Source organism: Pan troglodytes, chromosome 19 (genome assembly GCF_028858775.2).
Source record: "Pan troglodytes isolate AG18354 chromosome 19, NHGRI_mPanTro3-v2.0_pri, whole genome shotgun sequence".
Lineage (NCBI taxonomy): Eukaryota > Metazoa > Chordata > Mammalia > Primates > Hominidae > Pan > Pan troglodytes.
The window spans coordinates 19,503,235-19,524,570 of NC_072417.2; the positions used below are offsets into that span (position 1 = coordinate 19,503,235).

General features: G+C 51.3%; 1 protein-coding gene and 1 non-coding gene across 2 annotated transcripts; both read left to right on the plus strand.

Moving 5' to 3' along the window:
- The first annotated feature begins 8,709 nt into the window (after window positions 1-8,709).
- Window positions 8,710-8,818, plus strand: MIR10A (microRNA mir-10a). Its single transcript, NR_035560.1, has one exon. It is a non-coding gene; the product is annotated as a microRNA mir-10a (primary transcript).
- Window positions 8,819-10,142: 1,324 nt separating this feature from the next.
- On the plus strand, window positions 10,143-13,163 carry HOXB4 (homeobox B4). The gene is made up of 2 exons (XM_001173043.6): window positions 10,143-10,808; window positions 11,655-13,163. The coding sequence occupies exons 1-2, from the start codon at window positions 10,352-10,354 to the stop codon at window positions 11,951-11,953; spliced, it is 756 nt and encodes a 251-aa protein (XP_001173043.1). The 5' UTR covers window positions 10,143-10,351; the 3' UTR covers window positions 11,954-13,163.
- The last annotated feature ends 8,173 nt before the right edge of the window (window positions 13,164-21,336 follow it).

The following is a 21,336-nucleotide window of genomic DNA, read 5'->3' on the forward strand; positions in this document are numbered from 1 at the left end:
CCAGCACCATTGAAAATATAAAGAAGTGCTGGAGGCACAGCTTCCACAGTCTTCCACTCTACAAGGCAACGGAGTTGACAGACATGCAGACAAAGAGCTCTGCAAGGGAGAGTCTGACCTGGGTCTCCAGGGGAACCCCATTCCTATTGTGCCCCTGGCCTCACTCTAATATACTTCCCTTTCTGAAAGCCCTTCTGGAAGCTAGAACCCCAGATAGCAAGGCCTGCTCCTGAAAAGTTGTTTCTTTGCCCCCTCTCATGTCAGTTCTGTAGGCTCTAACATCTACTAGGCATATCTGGTCGGATTTTCCAGGATGGCAAAGAGCAAATTGGGGTGCCCACTTCCACCTCAGTGAACAAACTCTTGAAGGGTCTCCTCCAGCTCTAAGCAGGTCCTGGAGAAGATGCCCTAGGCTGGGCTTTCCTCTTCTCCACCTCAGGCTCCCTGAGCTGAACCCTAGTCCTGTCTGAACCCCAGTCAGGACAAGCTGCGGGAGGCAATGAGAGGTGTGAAGGGATTTCTGATGCCAAGAACTCTCTCCTCTGCCCCAGACCTCTGTCCTCTCCTCCTGCCCTCCCAGGCTGTCTCCCTCTAAGAGAGCTGCTCTACTCTCTCCAGGGCTTTGCTCTCCCTCCTCTCCCACCTGCTTTCTCTCCCTGCCAGTCCAGGCTTCAACCTCTTGAGCTACAAGCCAAGCCGGTACCCTCTGGCCAAATCTTCAACCTGCGGCAGGCCCCAGGAGGTGACAGCTGGAGATTAAGGCTGCAGTTTCTCTTTTCCCTCTGAGGCCAGCCTGGCCACCACTCGGTGGACAATTCAATTTTGATTTTTTTTTGTTTTGTTTTATTTGGTTATTTGTTTTGTTTTGTTTCTCTGAGGCCAATGGGTGGGAGGAAGTATAAAGAAGTGTAAACAGGAAAGCCAGCTGGGCCTGGAGTTCCAAGTGCCCATATTTCATCGGCTTCCTCTCCATAACTGTGGCAGGGACACTTAACCCTTCCCTGGCTGTGAGAAGTTATTCTCTGAGGGCTGGTGAGCAGAATGGGAAGATCTAAGAGGCAGCTCCTTTGCTTGCCTGGTTCCTTTATCCCTGGGATTTGCAGGCCAAGGATTCTGAGCAATGGAGAAGACAGAAGCTCAGCACAACCCCCCCAAACTCAGTCCCTTCCCAGGGCTAGTCTCCCCAGCATGGACTTCTCAGCTTGGGGGACCAACCTGGTCAATCTCGGAAGACAGGGCTAGCAAGAATGAGCTCCCCTCTTTTAAGGGAGGGGATACTGGTAACCCTCCCCATTTTTGGAGTTTTTCAGAGTAATCGGATTTTGAGGCTGAGATCTGCCCACAGTGAGACTTATTGATTGCTGCAGCGCTGTTACACATCCATATTAATTAACACCGCCTGGAAACAGAGCTGTTTGGGTAGGGGAAGGGAAAAACGGGGGCCCCTTAAGCAGAATGGATATTTCTCCCTAAGGGACTCTGAGGTTGAGATTGGAGGGCCCTCTGCACATGAATCCTGTGGCCCTCCCCAGGCTTGAAGCCCCTGGAGTTCTCAGCAAGGGCAAAAATGACTTAGTCTCTACAGTCAACTCCACACACAAGTCTCATGGTGGTGATGGTTGGCGGGGTGGGGGATTAAATACCCCTCAGGTCGTTCCTGCAGGCCCCACCCCACTCTTCCTTGTCTCTGGTGGGTTTCCCCAGCCCTCTAATGCTCTGTCTCCAGCAGAGGTTAGCGAGCATCCTTTCTAGAGGGGTTAACCTCCCCCCTCACCTTCCTTTCGACTTCTCAAAGGTAGAGGCTTATGACGGTTTTCGAATTTGGTTTGTTTTATTTTGCTTTAGCGTCCCGTTGTTGTTGGTAGTGATGGTCTTATGGCCTTCTCCTTTCTCCTACCCCTCCCTCCAAAAAGTGATTAAAATCTGTTAAAGGATTTAATTAAGAGAGTTAAATGAAAAGGAAGGAGGCGCAAATGAGTTGGGGGAAAAAACCCGCACCAAAGCTATTCTCAACGATTAAATCGCCATTTTAACAATATAATGGAGTTTGCATCCTGAAAGGGGAAATCAACGCTCATATCTCATCAATAATTCATAGAGTCCGGGATCATGCAGAGGTCAGCAGACGGGGGCAGCAGCGCCGGCCTACGTGGGGCTCCGAGCCGCTGCAGCATACATTACGCGCCGCCGGCCACACCGCCGCAGCCACCTCCGCCGCTGTAGACCGGGGGTGGGGGCACGCCGGCAGGTTTAGGCGGATCTTTCGTTCTTTCTTTTGGCGAATTTACTGATTGCAGGCTCCAAGAGGAAGAGGGGAAATTTGGGAGCCTGGAGAGTATTGGACTTCGGGCAATTCGGGAACCTGTCGGATCCCAAAAAGCACCTTGTCTCCAAGTTTTAACGTTTCTCTTCCCTCTCTTCTTATTCCTTTTCTCAGTGATTTAGGCGTCTTCTCTCTTGTCTCTTCTCCCCCTAAAGTTCCTCTTGGAGAGAAAAATGCACTCTCTGCAGTATCCTCTAGCTTCTCCTCCCCGGAAACAGTTCCCAGTCTGCGAGGCCGCCCTCTGGACTGCCTCTCCCCTAGTGGATCCAGGCTGAGCCTTGCGGCTTCGGAGCACAGCGGCTGGTTTTGGTCGCAGCGATCCCTGGATCCCTGACCTCGGAGCCCGGTGGGGTAGGGCTGAATGCATCTAGGGAGGAAAGGTACCTCGCAGGCCCCAGACCATTTTGCCTTACCAAAAGATGACCCAGGCCAGTTGGAAAGGTGGGGAGTCAGCACGGAAAGGCACACCTAGGGGAGAAGTGGAGGGAAAGTGCCAGCCTGTGTGGGGCGTCGCCTCTTGAAGGATTTGGAGGCATGATAGAGGATACCCTATTTCGGGGCTCCTGCAGGCTTGTCCTTAGGTGCATGCATCTCTCTAATTCGTTTTCTTTTCTGTTTTCTGAATCCCAAGGGATCCCAAGGAGGGAGAAAGGAAATCCTTCCCAGTGAGAGGTGGGGGTCTGGGAGGCGATATTTGGGCGGAAGGGAAACCGAAAGCGCACGGGTTGCCGCACCGCCGCTGCTCTGGACCAGAGGCAGAGGCTGTAACATCCCGGAGCTGCCAGTAGAGTCCGCCTTAGACCAAGTTCACAGCCAGGCTGGGGCCTCTGAGCCGCCAGCGAGCGGCCGCGCAAGGTGGCCCCGGGCCCCCCCGCATCGTTGGGACACTGAACTCTCCCTCTAGCCCTGTGAGCACAGTGGCCCCTTCTGCTCCCGAGGAGCCCCTGCTCCAAGCTCTTTCCACCCTTCACCCCAGAAATGCCCTTCTCCAGGTCAGCCCATTCTACTGCTCGCCATAGGTCTCCTCGTCCGGCAACCTCGGCCCCACTCGGGTGTCAAAAATGAAGAAGGGTGGGTGGTCAAAAGCCCTTCCAGGCATCCCAATAGAAGAGACCGCTGAAAATGCGGGAGGTGGGTTACGCGTCTTTTTCCAAGGAGATATTTAATAGTCAAAAGACTCCTCTTGCCCAGGTCTAAGGCTCTGGGGGAGTGGGGACATTGGCGAAGGGGGGAGGGGTAAGGAAAGCGTTTTGCCCTGGGGTTTCTGCGGCCGGCGCGTAGCAGTATGAGACCCTGGGTGGTGAGGCCAGTGTTATTGCCGGAGGGGTCGCAAAGTTGGAGGGTCAAAAGTTTACACCATGCGTGAGTGGGAGCGGCGGAGGCGACTAGCGGCGGGGGCGGGGTGGGGCGGTGGGGGAGGGGGCTGTATGTGTGTGAAGACGGACGAGGGAGCCAGGGATGCTGGAGGTAAGGAAGACTTGTGGGTTGCAGAAGTGGGGGAGCAGAAATGGGCAGCGAAGAGGCAGATATCTGGGGAAGGGAAACTGACGAAGGAAAAATCCCTTCTCCAAAAAGGGCGAGACTGGTGGTGGTGGTGGTGAGTTATAGAAAAGACAGCGCTTAGGGTGTGGTGAACCCTCTGAGCAATTTTCTCTTCCAAAGATAATCTTTGAGTCACCATATTAAATTTAATTAAAACCTTCCTAGCCACACACATTTTAGAAATTCAATTAAATTACCCCCACGTCTTTGTAGGACTTCTGGCAGGGCCAAAGAATACTTCCAATGTGAAGGTTTGATTTTCACCAACATCAACTCACCCTGCTTGCCCTAAAGGGGTCAAACCACTGGCTCTTTCAATCCTCCACCCCTGGGAGAGGCAGGCCTGTTTTCAAGAACCCTTAACCCCCAGGCTGTGTCAGGAAGGTGGGGTCCATGAGCATGGGCCAACACTGGAGCCTTTCCAAACTCTCATTCCTCTCTCCAAATTGCTCCAGTTTAAGAACTTGCCTACTGAAAGATTAGCTTGTTAATTCTCTCACTCTCTCCCAAGCCTCCATTTGTGTGTTCATCTTGACTCCTTCTCTTCCTATTTGGATGAGGGAGGAGAAATGCAAAGGAAAAATACCAAATGGCCTCACGGAGATCTTTTTTACGGGAGTTGAAACAGGCGACCTGAAATGAACTTTGAATCCATACATTAAGCTTAGCTCATGAGTAAATGCCTAGAGAGACTCAGTAATTATAACACTGGGGCATATGCCTATTTTGGGTCTTTAAATGACTGTTGTATTATGAGATGTCATTATCTGCTCTTCCAAGCATTTACTATAAGAGGTACACTGTGGGCGTTTTTCCTTCCAGGATGGAGATAACCTGAGAGTTTCTGTAAAGATGCCTTTTGAAACATGGCCAGAAGAGACAAAGGTTTTATATCAAATTTCAAATAGATTTAACCCAGGGTTTTGACTAAACCAACTGGGTGAAGGTCCCTATTTCTGCTTAGTCCTTAGGTGAGTTTCTCTGCAGTGTCAAGCCAGGAAGGAATTCCTGGAGTCCTGAAGAGACAGATGTCAAAGCCTGAACTGAAGAATCCATCTCCTTCTGTTCCAGGACAGAACGTTAGCAAATTTAGGTATAGACTGGAGCAGCCCAAGGTCCTGGGCTAGAAGGACCAGGATGGGGAAGAAGTGGCCTCTGCCATTCTGGACCAAGCTGGGTGCCTTGGGGAGTTCTTTCTTGACCTCTCTGTACTAGGAGGATACCACCCTACCAACTAGGCTGGAGCCCTGTTTCAGTCTGTAGACTTGAATTGGGAGGAAAGGGAGTCACCTGACCCACCTCTGCAGGACCCTAGGAAGCTGGAGAAAGGGAGAAGTGTGTTGTAGGCAATCCACCAGATTCTAATCCTGGAGAGACAAACCCAAGAAAATCTCACTATTTTAAATGCCTTCTTGATCTGCTCCTGAACCTCCTTGTGTGGGTGATGGGGGTAGGCAAAAGTGTTACTGTATTGATGAGAACGATTCTTCGGGGGGAGGGGGAAGCTATTGTTTTGTATTTAAAGGACAGTTAAAGCTCTGAAAGTTATGTCGCCGGCTTTGACCAGCCCAGCCCAGCACCTCTCTCAGGGTTCTATCTTCCCCAAACCTGCTGGGTTGTGTGGACCAAAATCTTGGCCCCAAGAGGTGGAGTGGTCATTTCTAGGCCCTGGAGCTTCCAAAGCTTTTGTAGAAATGAGGATATCTCTGACACTTGGGGGAGCAAATAAAGCAGATGGAGTGTGCAATGGGGTGGGGATCCGGGCCCTGGCCATACAGGCATTTAGGGGTAAGGTTCAGGGAAGGGGCCTCTTGCTCAGGCCTGCTCTCTGGGGCCCAGGTGCCCAAAGCCATGCTTTCAGTTTTCTCCGTGCCAGCCTCATTCTCAGGCCTCAAAAGGATCCCACATGAAACCCCACACTCTCTCTGGAACCCGAGCTGACAAAATATGGGAATGATGGAAAATCAAAACAGGGGCGTGGCCGACTGACTCCTATCCGAATGGGACTTTTTTCGGGTGGGGGTTGGATGAAGAGAAGAGAAGGCTCTGGCGAAAAGTCGAGCTGGAGAGGATGAGCTGAATCAAATTTCTGCTCTGTCATTTTTTTCCCAAGTAATGACCTACGCAAAATTCAATATGACCCAGCGAACTGCGCGAGCATATTATAGTAACTGCCTGCTCGTGGGGGAGGCCGGGAGAGAGGTGAACCGCAGGTCACGGCGTCTAAAAATTATTAAAATGTTTGAGAGCCTCGTGACGCGCCTAGCTGTTTAACAAAGACTGCCAAAGTATGAGATTAACACGAAAACTTGCGCTTCCAAAACAAAAACACACCAAAAAAAAAAGTCACGTTCCGGCTTCTGAGGGAGCCCGTGGCTCTGTCCGCCGCCGCGGTCCTGTTTTCCGGACACACAATAGTGGACAGGAGAGAGCTCAGCTGTTGCCCGGCGCGTCCGCGGGCGGCTCGGCGGCCGGCGGGGCTGGGGAGCCTCCCGGTGAGTACCCTCGCCCGCGCCCCCTCTGGGCCTTTCTCTCCTCCGCGCCGCCGCCGCCGGTGCGCAGGCCGGCTGGGGACTCGCCTGCGCTCGGGCCTTCGGTTTCGCTCCCTCGCTGAGTCCCTTCTCCCCGCCAACAAAAGGTGATGATTCCTAGCGGACTGGGCACGCCTGGACGGCGGAGGGTGGCTGGGAGGCGCGAGGTCACGCTAGCAACCTGTGGCTGCCAGGAGAAGGCGGCTGGGAAGCCACGGAAAGACCCGGGAGCGCAGGAGAGGTGGCTCAGCTCGCGCGCAGCCCCTGCTCTTATTTTACTATTATGCGTGTTGCTGTTCGTATCCTTCTGGGCGGTGAAGGGGAGAGGCAGCCTCCCGCTCCGGTGAAACCCGTCCTGGGAGTCGCCCATAAACCCTGTTCTCCATCTCGGGCGGCTGGAGGGGTGAGGGGGGTGCGGCGCCTTGGTGGGATTGGCAGGTGGTGGCTTCCAGGGCGCAGAGGAGAAAAATCTCTGCTCTTGGGCGCCAGGATCAAGGATACCCAAACCCGCGGTGGCTCTGCCGCCTGTTCCTCTCTCTTGGGGTACTGGGGCACCTGGGCCGCATCCCTTGTGAAGTGTAGAGCAGCAGAGAGGCCCGGCCGCCGGCCCAGCGGCCCTCCCAAACTTCCGAAATGCCGACGGGTTGGACGGGTTTCCGAGAGCTGGCGAGTTGAGGACAGGAGGTATGGGGTGGGGGAGGGGCCTGGACCGTTGGAGTGGGTCCTGGAGACCCTAAGTGGCCTATGACAAGATTTGGAAAGGTCCCTGGTTGACGCTAGGGAGCTGGTGGGGATCCTAGCAGCGCATTTTGTCTGTGGGCCCTGGGCCAGACTCTAGTCTCCCTGAGTGCCCAGATGGGGGTCTGAGATTACCTATTGGACCCTCTCTTGGCAAAGACAACCATAGTGTGATAGTTTGCTTTTTGCTCCCAAATATGTGTGAGTTCAGCCTGTCTGGGAGAATGTTGATGTTAGAAATCAGGCCCAGAGGCCAACATTGGCAATTCCTAGATTTAAGATTAAAAGAAAATCAGAGGGTCTCTGGACCTAGTTGTGGGCAGGTGGGAACTCTCCTCCTACCCACCTGCAAGGTCCCAGGACTGGGCATAGGCAGAGATCTCTGGAGTGTTGCAGTTAGAGGGTTATTTTTGTGTTGTTCCTGTATTTGTTAATGAAATTGATATTATTTTGACTTCCTCACTAAAGATGCAAGTATTTCTCAGACCTAGGGAGTTGAGTAGGGAGTCTGGGTGGGGTGGAGGCTTTTTCTATGCACATTTTCCCTTACTCTGTCACAGCTTTCACAGTCTCAGTTCCCTCCAGCCCAATCCCCAGACTCTCAGCTTAGTAAATTCACGGCTTCTGGGAGCTTCAGAAAGTTGGTTCGGAAACCCCAGATGCCCATTTTGGCCCTACCACCAGCAACCCAAGCAGGTGGCTAGGCGAGTTCATATGTGTTTAGAAGGAAAGGACCCGTCTGGGGCTAGGAAGGTGGGGAAATGGGGTTCCTCCCCACACCTCCCCGGGATAGACCCTCTCTCCTGGCTCCCAGGATGTGTGAGAGGCTGGGAGGGGCTCTATATCATCTGGCTGCATCTTTTATGGTTCCTCATTGCCCTTCATTCGGAAATGAAACGCCTTTGATCTTTTCTCAGGTTGTAAACGGAATTGCCCGTCATTAAATATCCGGGGCCCCATCTGCTTGGTCTCCCAGCATTTTTCTTTACAGCTGTTTCTCTCTCTTTTTACCACTGAATTTTTCCAAAAGGACTTTTATTACACCACCTTCACACCCAGCCGCCTCTTCCTCCTCCCTTCGCTGAGAGGCGCTTTGGAAAATATCTAGATATTCGTTTGATCACAAACTAAAGGCTTGGAGGGGCACGGAGGAGCCGATTGGGGTTTTGTTTTTTCTAAAAAAAAAAAAAAAAAAAAAAAAAAAAGTCCTGGGGGGAGGGGAGGGGCGCGAAGGCACCCAGAAAGGCCTGAATCTGACTTCACGGCAGCCTCAGAATGACCCTTCCTCCTTTTGTGCTTAGCTAATGTTTACATCTCATAATTCATGCGCCACCGAGAGTTGCGCGGCGGCGGCGGAGGCAAGGTTCCCGTCCCTTTGCGAACTGGCTACTTGAAATTCTAATAGAAGAGGAGAATTGAAAACCTTGTAATCCCAAGAACGGACTCGCACTGCCTTTTTCTGTTCCCAGAGCTCAAAACTAGAACAAAACGAAATAAAACCAAAGCACTCAAACCACACCCCAAACGAAGAAGGCGCGGAAAGTAGGAGAACTGGAAAATTTCTGGGCCAAGAAGATCTGTCTGTCTTCTGTATATACCCTGTAGATCCGAATTTGTGTAAGGAATTTTGTGGTCACAAATTCGTATCTAGGGGAATATGTAGTTGACATAAACACTCCGCTCTTATTTTTCCAGAAGAAAAAAAATATATATATATATATATATATATATGTATATGTAGTATTTTTCTGAATGAGGACAGTCTGGTGACTGGCCACCCGAAGACTCCTTCCTCTTTATTCCTCTATCTTTTCCTCCTTCAACTGGTTAGAGATGGAGAAATCATCTACCTGAACTCTCCCCAAGCCTGCCCCTGGGAGCCTTGGTCCCTTTTCACATCTCTTTAAGAGGTTAATGTTATTGTTGTTGAAGTTTTAAATTTATCTTCTCGTCCCAAACGCACCCATTTTCTGTTCTGGGCTCAGGGAGGCTTTATTGGAAATTGCGGAAAAAAAATGACTTGTCTTCAGTGTGCGAAGAAGGCAAAGGAAATTTGTTTAACAAACGGATGCTGAGGCCGCCTTTCCGTTTCAGTTCAGAACAAGATGACCTGGAAATACTCGATTACCAAGGGGTGTTATTGTCTGTGTGGGTCACCTCTATGGCTGTATCCCCAGTATCAACGGGATGTGAGATTTCTATTCGCCGCGGAGGCGGCGACAATTAGAACGTCTCGGACCCATGGTTAGTATTGCTCGGGTGGTTATGGAATTAGCAAATTGCTAATCAATTTTGCTCTCAAAAGTTGCAGGTTTTTTTTACCCCAGCGCTCTGTCTATAGTGTGGGAAACCAAGTCGTTTCTCCAGGCTTGGGCCGTGTGGGTTAAAGGGAGGAGTGGATAGGAGAAGGGGGACAGACGGACTGACGGACACAGTCTAGCTAACCGTGCAGCTAAATGAGATTTGGAAGGCGAAGTCTCCCCGAATTAGTGCATGAATTTCCTATCGATCCGCCCGCGGTTCCATTCATCTCTGACAAGTCCCTCTGCGCACCCGCCCTCTAGCTCTGGACGCCTCCTCTCTCACCCCTACCCCTCCCCATCCAGCTGCAGAGAAAAGCCCCAAGCTCTGTGCTCTGGCCCCCGTATGGGTTCCCCTTTCGAGACGGAGCCCCCAACCCGCCAGTAACCTAACTCCCCATAGAGACGCAGGGTGCTAGCGCTCCCTCCCGCCGAGGGGAGGAGACTGGGGCCTTTGGAAGGTACAGAATGCTGGGCAGAGGTGAGGCAGAACAGGAGGGCTACACCGGGAGCCCCAACTTCTTAAGGGATCTAGGGTTTGCGCTCTGCCTAGCGCCCCAACAGGCCCTCCAGTCGCAACCTGCGCGCGCTCTCTCTCGCTCTCTCTCTGATCCCGGAGACAGCGAGGCAAGGAGGGGGTCGCCCCGCAGGAGCCCTATGTAAATCCTGGTGTTGGGTGGGTGGGTGGGGAGGGGGAAGAGAAGAAGGGGAAATAAACCTCTTTGACTGGAGTGGGGTCCGGGTGAGCAGATTTCCTTATCCGGGAATCGCAGGCGGGGCGGCCATTGGCTCGGAGGATCACGTGGGCGCCTAACTTTGTTCACTTGACAGTAAGTAGGAGGGCTTTCGGAAACAGGAAAACGAGTCAGGGGTCGGAATAAATTTTAGTATATTTTGTGGGCAATTCCCAGAAATTAATGGCTATGAGTTCTTTTTTGATCAACTCAAACTATGTCGACCCCAAGTTCCCTCCATGCGAGGAATATTCACAGAGCGATTACCTACCCAGCGACCACTCGCCCGGGTACTACGCCGGCGGCCAGAGGCGAGAGAGCAGCTTCCAGCCGGAGGCGGGCTTCGGGCGGCGCGCGGCGTGCACCGTGCAGCGCTACGCGGCCTGCCGGGACCCTGGGCCCCCGCCGCCTCCGCCACCACCCCCGCCGCCCCCGCCACCGCCCGGTCTGTCCCCTCGGGCTCCTGCGCCGCCACCCGCCGGGGCCCTCCTCCCGGAGCCCGGCCAGCGCTGCGAGGCGGTCAGCAGCAGCCCCCCGCCGCCTCCCTGCGCCCAGAACCCCCTGCACCCCAGCCCGTCCCACTCCGCGTGCAAAGAGCCCGTCGTCTACCCCTGGATGCGCAAAGTTCACGTGAGCACGGGTGAGTGCGTGGGCACCCCTTCCCCCTCCCACCCCTGGAGCTTTACACCAAAGGGACTTCGGAGGCCTGGGTGGGGGGGGGGGGTTGAGCTGGGGAAGCCAATTGTCCCCGCTATAAACTCGCCATTGCCAGAGATTTACGGTCGCCTGTTTTCAGAGCCACATAATTACATCCCCCATAAATTTTTATGGCCTGGTGGGCCCTGCGCCTTTGAAGTAGGTTCCCCATCCTCTTCACCATTCTCACCAGCGACTTTTTCGCCAGGGAGATACAGTCTTAGTGAAGGTGGAAGTTGGGGAGGGGTGGAGGAGGTGGAGGAGGAGAAGGAGGAGGAGGTAATCCGTATTTAAGCGGAGAGTTGAGTCAACTCCCTGTATTTATTTTTTCCTTTCTTCCAGTCTGACTCCTTGGCTGGAGAAGTGGGCAAAAGTTTTCAGTAGGGGCAGGCACTGCTTGGAATCTGAGCAGCAAGGGTGGGAACTAAACAGAGGAAAGGTTTAGGGAAACCTCCCCTCCCTCTTCCACCCCCTCATTCTCCCATTCTGGGGGCCCCAAGCTGAGGGGGAGAGAGGAGCAATTAAAACCTTGGGGGAGTCCTCACACGCCCCCCTTCCCCATCTGACACCCAAACAACAAGGACACAGCACAACCCTCCAAAACTTGGAGGTCTCTTTCTCATTCTTGGGTCTTGCATTCTTCCCTTTTCGTTTTTCCCCCTCTCCCTCAGAAGGAAGAAGAGGTGGCGGGAGAGGGAGGGAGGGAAACGCTGTGTTCCCTGGAAGAAAGGACTCTCCCTTTCGGGGGCAATAAAACTTTCTCTTTCTCCCTCTCTCCGTGTGTGTCCAGTAAACCCCAATTACGCCGGCGGGGAGCCCAAGCGCTCTCGGACCGCCTACACGCGCCAGCAGGTCTTGGAGCTGGAGAAGGAATTTCACTACAACCGCTACCTGACACGGCGCCGGAGGGTGGAGATCGCCCACGCGCTCTGCCTCTCCGAGCGCCAGATCAAGATCTGGTTCCAGAACCGGCGCATGAAGTGGAAAAAAGACCACAAGTTGCCCAACACCAAGATCCGCTCGGGTGGTGCGGCAGGCTCAGCCGGAGGGCCCCCTGGCCGGCCCAATGGAGGCCCCCCCGCGCTCTAGTGCCCCCGCACGCGGGAGCCACGAACCTCGGGGTGGGGGTGGGCAGTGAGTGCAGGGGATGGGGTGGGGGGACAGGAGGGGGCCCTGGGGCCTGGGCCCCAGAAAAATCTATCTGCCCTCCCCCACACTTTATATACGAATAAACGCAGAAGAGGGGGAGGGGAAGCTTTATTTATAGAAATGACAATAGAGGGCCACGGGGAGGCCCCCCCCAGAAGCAAGATTCAAATCTCTTGCTTTCTTTCTTAAAAAAAAGAAAAAGAAAAAGCAAGAAGAAGGAAGAAAGAAAAAGACAGAAAGAGAAATAGGAGGAGGCCGCAGCTCCTCGTTTTCAGCTTTGGCGAAGATGGATCCACGTTTCATCTTTAATCACGCCAGGTCCAGGCCCATCTGTCTTGTTTACTCTGCCGAGGAGAGGACGGGCCTCGGTGGCGACCATTACCTCGACACCCGCTAACAAATGAGGCCCGGCTCGGCCGCCTCCGCCTCTGCTGCTGCCGCTGCTGGAAGACAGCCTGGATTTCCTTTCTTTGTCCCCCACTCCCGATACCCAGCGAAAGCACCCTCTGACTGCCAGATAGTGCAGTGTTTTGGCCACGGTAACACACACACACTCTCCCTCATCTTTCGTGCCCGTTCACGGAGGGCCAGAATGACTGCTCACCCACTTCCACCGTGGGGTTGGGGGTGGGCAACAGAGGAGGGGAGCAAGTAGGGAAGGGGGTGGCCTTGACAACTCAGGAGTGAGCAGGGAAATTGAGTCCAAGGAAAAAGAGAGACTCAGAGACCCGGGAGGGCCTTCCTCTGAAAGGCCAAGCCAAGCCATGCCTGGCAGGGTGAGGGGCCAGTTGAGTTCTGGGAGCTGGGCACTACTCTGCCAGTCCAGAGTTGTACAGCAGAAGCCTCTCTCCTAGACTGAAAATGAATGTGAAACTAGGAAATAAAATGTGCCCCTCCCAGTCTGGGAGGAGGATGTTGCAGAGCCCTCTCCCATAGTTTATTATGTTGCATCGTTTATTATTATTATTGATAATATTATTATTACTATTTTTTTGTGTCATGTGAGTCCTCTCTCCTTTTCTCTTTCTGACATTCCAAAACCAGGCCCCTTCCTACCTCTGGGGCTGCTTGAGTCTAGAACCCTTCGTATGTGTGAATATCTGTGTGCTGTACAGAGTGACAATAGAAATAAATGTTTGGTTTCTTGTGACCAGCACAGCGTGTTTTTGTTGAAACATTGGCGTAAAGATATGGACAAATGCCACCCAGTGTATATTTTAAGCACCCTACTGGGTTCAGCCTCACATTGTGTGTGGTTGAAGATTTTTTTTCAAAGAGTCTGATGGGAATTTTTATCTCAGAGGACTCCAAATTGTGGTGGCTGGTTTGTTTTCCTTTTAGGGTGGGTGTGTTTTGTTTTGGGGCTTTTAGTTTTTTCCCTTCAGTCCAAAAATGGATTGAAAGGACTGGGAGGGCTGATTCCAGTCCCTAATGGGGGAAAATGTTTCATTGTAGGACACAAGAGGCTTAAGTACGGCAAAGCCTTTCATATCGTGATTTATTTGTCATAAGCAAATAAAATGCGGTTAAGCTGTCTCCTTCTAGACAGAAGGCTCTTTGGTTATTAAAGTTCCGAGAGAGGATTCCATGAGGCTGGCCTCTTTGCTCGCAGCATAAGAAGGTATCGCTTTCCTCTGAGGTGTTTAAGGCTTTAATGAGTCTAATTTTTTGCACAGATGTTTCTGGGTGTTTGCAGGTTTTCAGAGTATTTTTATATTACAAAGAAGCTAGCCAGTGCCATAGCTCAAACTCTGACAAGCAAATAGATAATCAAGAAGACAAATGGCCTCTTTTGTGAAGCCTTGCTCCAGTATTAATTTTCATTTTCTTTCTCATAGAAAGTATCGAAAGTATGACTGGGGACTAAATAGCTTTCTGTCTCTGAGGTCCCAGTCACCCCTAGAATGGAGTGGGGGTAGGGGAAAGGGGTGCAGGTGACCCTCAGAAGCTCTGTCAGGCTCGGATTGCTTTTGTGCAGCACTGCTTGGAAGTTCTAAGGTCTGGGGGCTCCAGCCTCAGGGTCTCTGGTCTATTGGTCATCCAGGGTGCAGCCACCCCATCTCCAAAAAGCTCGGGGCTCGGGAGAGCATATGCAATTAAAAGTCATTTTTTCAGTCCCATCTCCTTTCAGAAAATAAAAAGAACCAATCCCACCCGCGCGTTTTATTGTTATTTATTTTGCATTCCTCCAGCTTGCAGCTCCGGTAGTTGGAGGCTGGGTAGGGCAGGGGGAACCGACAGGCCGGTGTCCCCAGCCGCAAAAGAGCTGCTGAACTGTCCGTTTAAATGCTGCTGGGAGACTCGTAAAAAAATCATCGTGGACCTGGAGGATGAGAGGGGCGAGCTTTATTTCGGTCGGATCGCGGTGTGGTGTTTTAGCTGCAAGGGGATGCCGCAGCCCCAGTTGAGGGGGAAAATAGTTCTTAAAAAGCATATGCCCCCCTAAGGAATGTCTCTAAAGAACCAAATCAAAGCTGCTCTTTGGAAGGTATGAATAGAATTAAAAAAAAAAAAGATTTCTATGGAGCTTAAAGTTCACAGCCATTCTGTGTAGACAAGAGCTAAGAAAAATGTGAGAATTATACAGAAAACCATTAATCACTTCTTTTCTTTAAATACGTATCCTCTCTCCTTTGTTATTATTCAACAGCAAATCTCCTTGGACCGGCTGTTGGGGGAAAAAAGTGTTAGCCGTCTCTCCCGGATCTGCAAGGGGGAAAAAATTTGGAACCATAAAGTTGAAAACTTTTTTCTCTCAGTTTGGAAGAAGCCCTTCGTCATGAATGGGATCCGCAGAGTTCGGGCGAGAGGAGGCGAGAGGCGCAAAGGTAACAAAGCCCGGGCCCGGGCTGGCGTGTTTTGATCGTTTTATGAGCTCTTTTCACAACTGAAAGAAGAAACACTCTCTCGCCTCTTCCTTTTTCTTTTTTAACTTTCTTGGCTGGGTTTTTATGGTGGATGCTTCGGCAGGTTTGCTCCCTTTTATGATGACTGATGCTTGGGTCAGAGGGAGAGAAAGAGGGGCCTCGACACCTGGAGAGTGTTTGAACTGGTTGGGACTGAGGTGTCAGGGCCCATGAAAAACCCCAGAGAAGACGGTTGTTTTGTGAGGCAGTTCAGAAGCGCTTTTCTGGTTTTGGAAAATGCAGGCAGGCACAGCGAGCCCCAGCATGTGTGCATGGGTGTGTCTAGTGAGGTCCACATGTGGTCGGTGTGTTCCTGTGACTCTGCTTGTCTACACTGGGTACTGGTGTCCCCTATGCCTGTTTACCAGTGAGACGTTGTCACTGCTGCCTCTTGGAAAAATCAAATCCAGTGCTTGGATGGAATGTTCCAGCTTTGGAGCGGGTATAAGTGGATATGTTCTTTTTTTTCTTCTTGTGTCTAGCTTGGGATTCTAGACAAATATGTGCTACTCTCTGGAGCAGGAAACTGCTCAGTTCACAGACAAGGTGGACTGATGCAGAAATATTTGTCTTCTGCTCTGTCTCCCCAGCCTTCTTCCTGGAGGAGAAATGTTGGTTTGGTTTGGTTTGGTTTCCCTTTGCTCTCCTAATTTGAGGTCTCTGTTCTCTCCTCTGCAGCCCTGTTTCTTAGGCTGAGGGAGTCAGTGGGCTCTGCAGCCGACCTGAATGTGTTGGCCCTTTTTCCCTGAGGCCTCACTTAGGGTTTGGAGGCGGGAGGCTGGCAGGAGAGAGAGTTCATGGAGAGGCCACGCTTTCTAGGCGATTAGCTCAGTATTAGAACCACAAAATGACCTCGGAAGCCCCTTGACCTCGCTGAGACTGGACATTGTGTTGGCTCTTGCCTCCTGCCCAGGAGGGAGAGTCACACCTCTGCAGGGAGGGGTCCTTGGCCCATCATATGTCCCATCTTCTCCATCCCCCTCTAGGCCCCAAACCCATCTTTGCTATTTTGGAAATTTTGGATTATTTTTCTATTACTGTCCACTGGGGGAAAAAAACGTAAAGATTTTTAGCCCAAGGGTCCAGTTGGGGGAGGAAAGTAGGGTGCTAATCTGTCTCTCTGTACACAGCACCTTCAGCAGTCCAGGCTCCAGCCATCCTCTCCCCAACCACTCCCAGGTCCAGTTCATCTCTTTACTATTTCACGTGGAGGGAACTGAGGGAAGAAAGACAAAGGGAGAAGATATGAGAGGTCGGAGGGGCCTAATCCACAAGGCTTCAGAGGGCCAGAGGAATAAACTCCTGGGCTGCGAGGAGAGAAAGGGCTTATCCGCCATGAACATTGCTTCAGAGGCTGTCATCTCCCTGAGGGCTGACATCCAAATCCACAGCCTGTCAACCCATTTTCTGAAGTTCATTTGTTAAGGAAGCTATTTCTATAACTACCTTTACCTCTTTCCTCTAATTCTCAATCTCCTCAATAATGAAAAAAGCCCTTGGAGTGCCTCACCCACCAGAGGAGCAAGGGAAATGGGAGGAGGATCAGTGCAGGCTATTCTGAGTACTTTCCAGGGCCTGCTGTCCCAGGTTAGCCAAAGTTTCCAGAAACTTTTAAGAAATAGGTGAAGGATTTGCCAAATAGTGAGCCCTGAACATAGAGCCTTTCCAAAAACTGTATTCTGTTTGCTGTATCTTAAAAATCCACACCAGCAGCCACCCTCTTAGGGAGAGACAGAGACAAAGAGAAAGAGAAAGAGAGACAGATACAGACAGACGCTGGCTGGGAGGATGAAATGTTACCCTTCAGTTAAGACTAGGAGAGACAGAACCTTGCTGGGATATGTGGGTTGTTGGTTTGCATTTTGTAAATTGTTTCTTGAAATTTGGGGACTCTATCTCAGGCAAGAAATAACTGGAGTGGTTGATACTCTCTCCTTTGTCCCTGGGTGGCATAAGTAGAGGGGCTGGAGGCCTCAGGAAAGACAGAGGATGAGCACAAAGCTAGCTAGGCTGCTCCTGGACTAAAAATATTTGGGGCTCAGGGAGATGTGTATTCATTACCTGTAAGGGCAGATAGCCAGTTGTGGGCCCTCTATAGGCTCAAGTGACAAAGACCTAGTCGCCGAGGACTTTACAAACTGCTTTCTGCAATGTGAGGATTAGGGCCCACCAAAGGGAAAAGGAGAGAGACCATAGTCAGGGAAGCCTGGGGTTCACTAAGGGGAACTGCCAGATCTCCCATTTCCTTCACTCCAGACAATCCTAGTGCCACTCCAGTCCTCCCAACCTTTTGACTTCTTTCCCTCTTTCTCCCCAGTTCCCTCGGCCCTCCCCATTCTCTCTCCTACTTCCACCCGCCTGTCCTGGGCAGAGGGGGTTGCCCAGTTCTGCCAGAGCCCTTGAAGGCGGCCCCAGCGCTGGCAGTGGGTCTCCCTGGGAAGCGGCAGCTGGGGAGGGGGTCTGGTTGGAAAACGGAGTTGGGAAGTTTCCCAGCGTGAGTTGAGCGCTGACGGATTTGTGATCAGCCATAAAACTGGCGCGTTCAGATTCGTAAATCAATCTCGCCTTTCTTACAGTGTAAACGTTCGCTTTATCGGCAGCAAGAAAGTGCTCGGCTCGCGATCAGGCGCTTGTTTATTTGAACGTGGACATTCCCAGGATCCGAAAAGAGTATGGTCATTTTAACAGAACCTGCCGGCGTGCCTTCGTGTCATTTTGCTGTCTTTTTCTTGTCCTTAAAAATTATTTCTCCGTTTTAGAGATTGCTGTCTTCCCACATCCAGCATTTCTCTCTCCTCTCTCTGCTCTCTCTCTATTTTCATTTTAGACTTTAGCAGAGTGTTTTTCTCTGGAGGACCATTTTTAATGGATTTGTGGCCAGAACGTTTCAGGGAGTTGCCCTCGCTGGAGCCGGGAGCAGGGCCCACATCGGGAGCAGGCTGAATTCAATACCAGTCTGTGTTTTGTATCTGGACAATCAAAGCTGACCACCTCCCCTACAGAGTCCAGGCCTGGCCGGCGCCCCCACCCCATGAGGCCAGAGCAGATTCCAGTGCTCTTAGCTGGGGCAGAAGCTGTGCAGCTGCCACTGTAGCTGGAACCTCCGAGGCCGACACCGGGGTGGCTGTTTCTTTGGGGCTTGTTAAGACAACCGGGTCCTCAACCTTCTCTCCACTGAGTTGCTTTTGGTTTAGACCCCTTTGAACAAGCCGGGGGAGGCCCCTCAGACCCCTGCTCCCCTACCCTGAAGCTCATTCTTCCTGGATTCCCTGCCTGCCCCGGAGGCTCTGGTCCTGGCTGCCTCGAGAGCTGCTGAGGACAGATAAGGCTGCGACTTCTTCAGGAATGTCTTTTCTGCTTCCCTTTGCATCCCCACCCCCCATCCCATGCCCCGGCCGAGAACTCTGATTCTAGTTGCACGTAACTGGTCAAGTTTGGATGGGGGGTTGTTTTTGTTTTATTTTGTTTATATTTGAGTTGAAGGGGTCTGTGTGTGTCTCTCTCTTTAGGCCTAGGGAATAGATAGTCCCTGGTATTTAACCCTTTAACAGGCATAGCCATCCCCCATCTTTTTCCCACTGATCAGCCTCCATTGTTTGTTGATTGGAAGCTTGGGGTGCTAACACCTGGGAAATAGGGATCCTGGGGCTGCCAGGCTGATTTCAAAGCTTTTCTTTTCTTTTCCCTCCTCTCCTGTTCAAATCTCCAGCTGTCTTCACTGGTGGGTTTGGGAAGGGGGGGGAATGAGACAGGGTGTGACATAGGTAGAGAGAGGCTGACAGTCCGATTCTTTTGTGTAGAAACCTTCGTCCCAGTCTTTGTCTCTAGAATCTATTTTCAAACGGCCAGTCGCATTTGATTTCCTATAGTAGTAACAACACAACAGGGAAAAAAGTCCCCCTTGCGGTTATTCTCAACTCTGGAAGCTCCAAAGTAATCTCTTCACCCTGTCCCTTTTTTGCCCCTTCAAAAGGTACCAGAAAAGATCAAAACGAGAATAAAGCCAGAAGCCCCATTCTTTATCCACTTATACCATGGACTTATGAAGTGTTTATTTTCAAAGTGGCTCCTTCAGAAATTTTGTCCATTATTTAGGAAGAGAGGGAGTGGGTCCCACTCAAGTAAATATCCCCAGGAGTTGGGGAAAAAATGGAGTTGGGGAGGGAACCTTAATCCTAAAGGATGCAGAGAGAAGAACTGGAAGCTGAGAAATCCAGGGGCTTGGAGAAGGGCTCTGAGCCCACCCCACCCCCACCCCCTAGACGCCCCTGCAGACTATTTCTGCACCTCCACGAACTAAGCAGAAGCAGGAGGAGAAGGGAGAGAGGAGAGGTGGGCTGTGGGTAAGTGTGTGTCCATGGGGGTTAGGGAGCTGCAGATGTAGTAGGTATGGATGTGAGTGTGGGAGACAGACGGAGACCTCACTACTGTTCCATTGGTGGGTTGAGGGGGAACTTATTTTGCAGGAAAATTTCTCCTCCTGAAGGGGAAGGTCATAGTGGTCCTTTGAGCCTGAAATCGAAAGACCCCCTTCCCCCTCCCGGTCACGTGATTCATTAAATAATTAATGCCGAGGTTGCAGAATAGATATGTATTCGTCAGGAAAATCGCAGGCTCGGTCTCCCTGTTTCTGACGTGCAATTCAACTGTCCTTTGAAAAACAAGCCTGTACCCCGAGAAAAAAAAAAGAGAGAGGGGGAGAGAGAGAGGGAGAGAGAGAGAGAGAAAGAAAGGGAGACAGCAATAAAACAGCCCCGCAGCCGGAGCCACACCGCGGGCTGGGGTATTGTAAGTAGAAGGGATTTCTCACTACCTACCGCGTCTTATATGTCCATGTAAATTTATTGTTTGTTATTAATGTTATTGTCGTAAAATGTGACAAATAGCCATCTTCATTTCCTGCCATTTCTCTTCACACGGTGCTCTGTGTGTTTATGCCCATTGAGGCATTGCATAGAGATTTTAGGAATATTCTTCTTTTCTCTCTCTCTTTCTCCCTCCCTCCCTCTCCCTCTCTCCCTCTGTCCTCCAACCTTTTTCTTGATTTATAGCAATATGGGTGTCAGCTTCTCAGCCGGCATGCCAGCCATTGTGTGTGTGTGTGTGTGTGCGCGTGTGTGTGCGTGCGCGTCTGCGTGTGTTTGTGAGCGAGTTGTGTTGTTTATGGCCATGTCTTCGATAAATCATTTTTCACGGAAAATGATGTGGAAGCTGGGCTGTTTCTGCGGCCGGCCGGGAGAGAGTCGCTCTCGGAGGCACTTCCTCCCTCTCTGCTCTGCTCCCAGGAGTTGGTTATTTCAGATGATTTACAGTAATATATCAGCAGTTAATATGAAAGCTCTATAGCTGGAGGTCCTAAATTACAGCATCTGTGATTATCAATTAAAGCGAGATTTTCATAAATTTGGTAAACCAGAAATGCCTCATTGGCAATATAAACCCAGTCAATGACTGTGGTCTAATATAAAAATTATATTTGTGAGCCTGATAGAGCCAACATTCCTGCAGCAGCAGACAGAGCTCCATTTTTTAGCAGCTCCCCTCCAGGAGTTTGGCTTCTCCAACTCCAGCCCTGGATGAACAAACCCAACTCTGAAGGCAGAAGGAGCCTTAGAGTACGAGAGGTGGAAGTGGGGAAAGAAATTACTGGAGTTGAAGGCAAATATTTTTGTGATCAATGGAGACCAAATCAAAGTTCTGTGCAATTGGAAAGGGATGGGACGGGTTCCGTTACATTATTAAAGCTTAATTTATAGGACTGATGTGTCTAGGGGGTGGTCGAAGGTGGAAAAGGAATTACCCAAATTGGGGGAGACAATGGAGGCAAGCAGAGAGGGTGAAGGGCAGGGAGAGAAGCTGAAAGCTTTGGCTCCCCACCCTCCTGGCTAACAAAACAAGGAAATGAATTCACACCCCAGGAGCCTTCCTTTGACCTGCTGAAACAAAGAAAAGTTTCCTCAGCAGTGAGGGACTCTGTGTTTGGGGCTAAAGTGGGGAGAAGTTCTCCGAAGTTTTTCTAGAAAAGAAATGTTCTAGGAATCAGGTGGTCCCAGAAAGTTGGGAGTGTTGGAGGATGTCGGGTGTGTTCTTTTAACTAAGTCCTCATCCAAAAAGGGAGCAAACGGGGTGCAGATTGGAGAGGGAGGGGAAGAGCTGTTAACTTTCTCCTATAGTTTCATGTGGAGGTCACAGTTCCTTCCTACTAGGGGAGAGGCTGCTGGTCAAGAGCAAAGCCAGAGGTGGCTTTGGGGAATGTTCTGCACTGTGCCCCAAAGTTGTGATGGATGAGGTGCAGAGGGCCAGAGCCTTCACCAACTCCAGTCCCAGCTGTTGGCCCCTCATTCCCTGACTGGAGCCAGGCCAACTGACTTTATAGCCACGATTATCTGTGATATTTAACTCTGCCTGCTAGTGTAA

What these genes read in the sequence shown, in the direction of transcription:
- HOXB4 (XM_001173043.6), top strand. Translation starts at nt 10,352, where the DNA reads ATGGCTATGAGTTCTTTTTTGATCAACTCAAACTATGTCGACCCCAAG. An exon ending in CAAAGTTCACGTGAGCACGG is followed by an intron (nt 10,809 to 11,654) that starts GTGAGTGCGTGG and finishes GTGTGTGTCCAG; the next exon opens with TAAACCCCAATTACGCCGGC.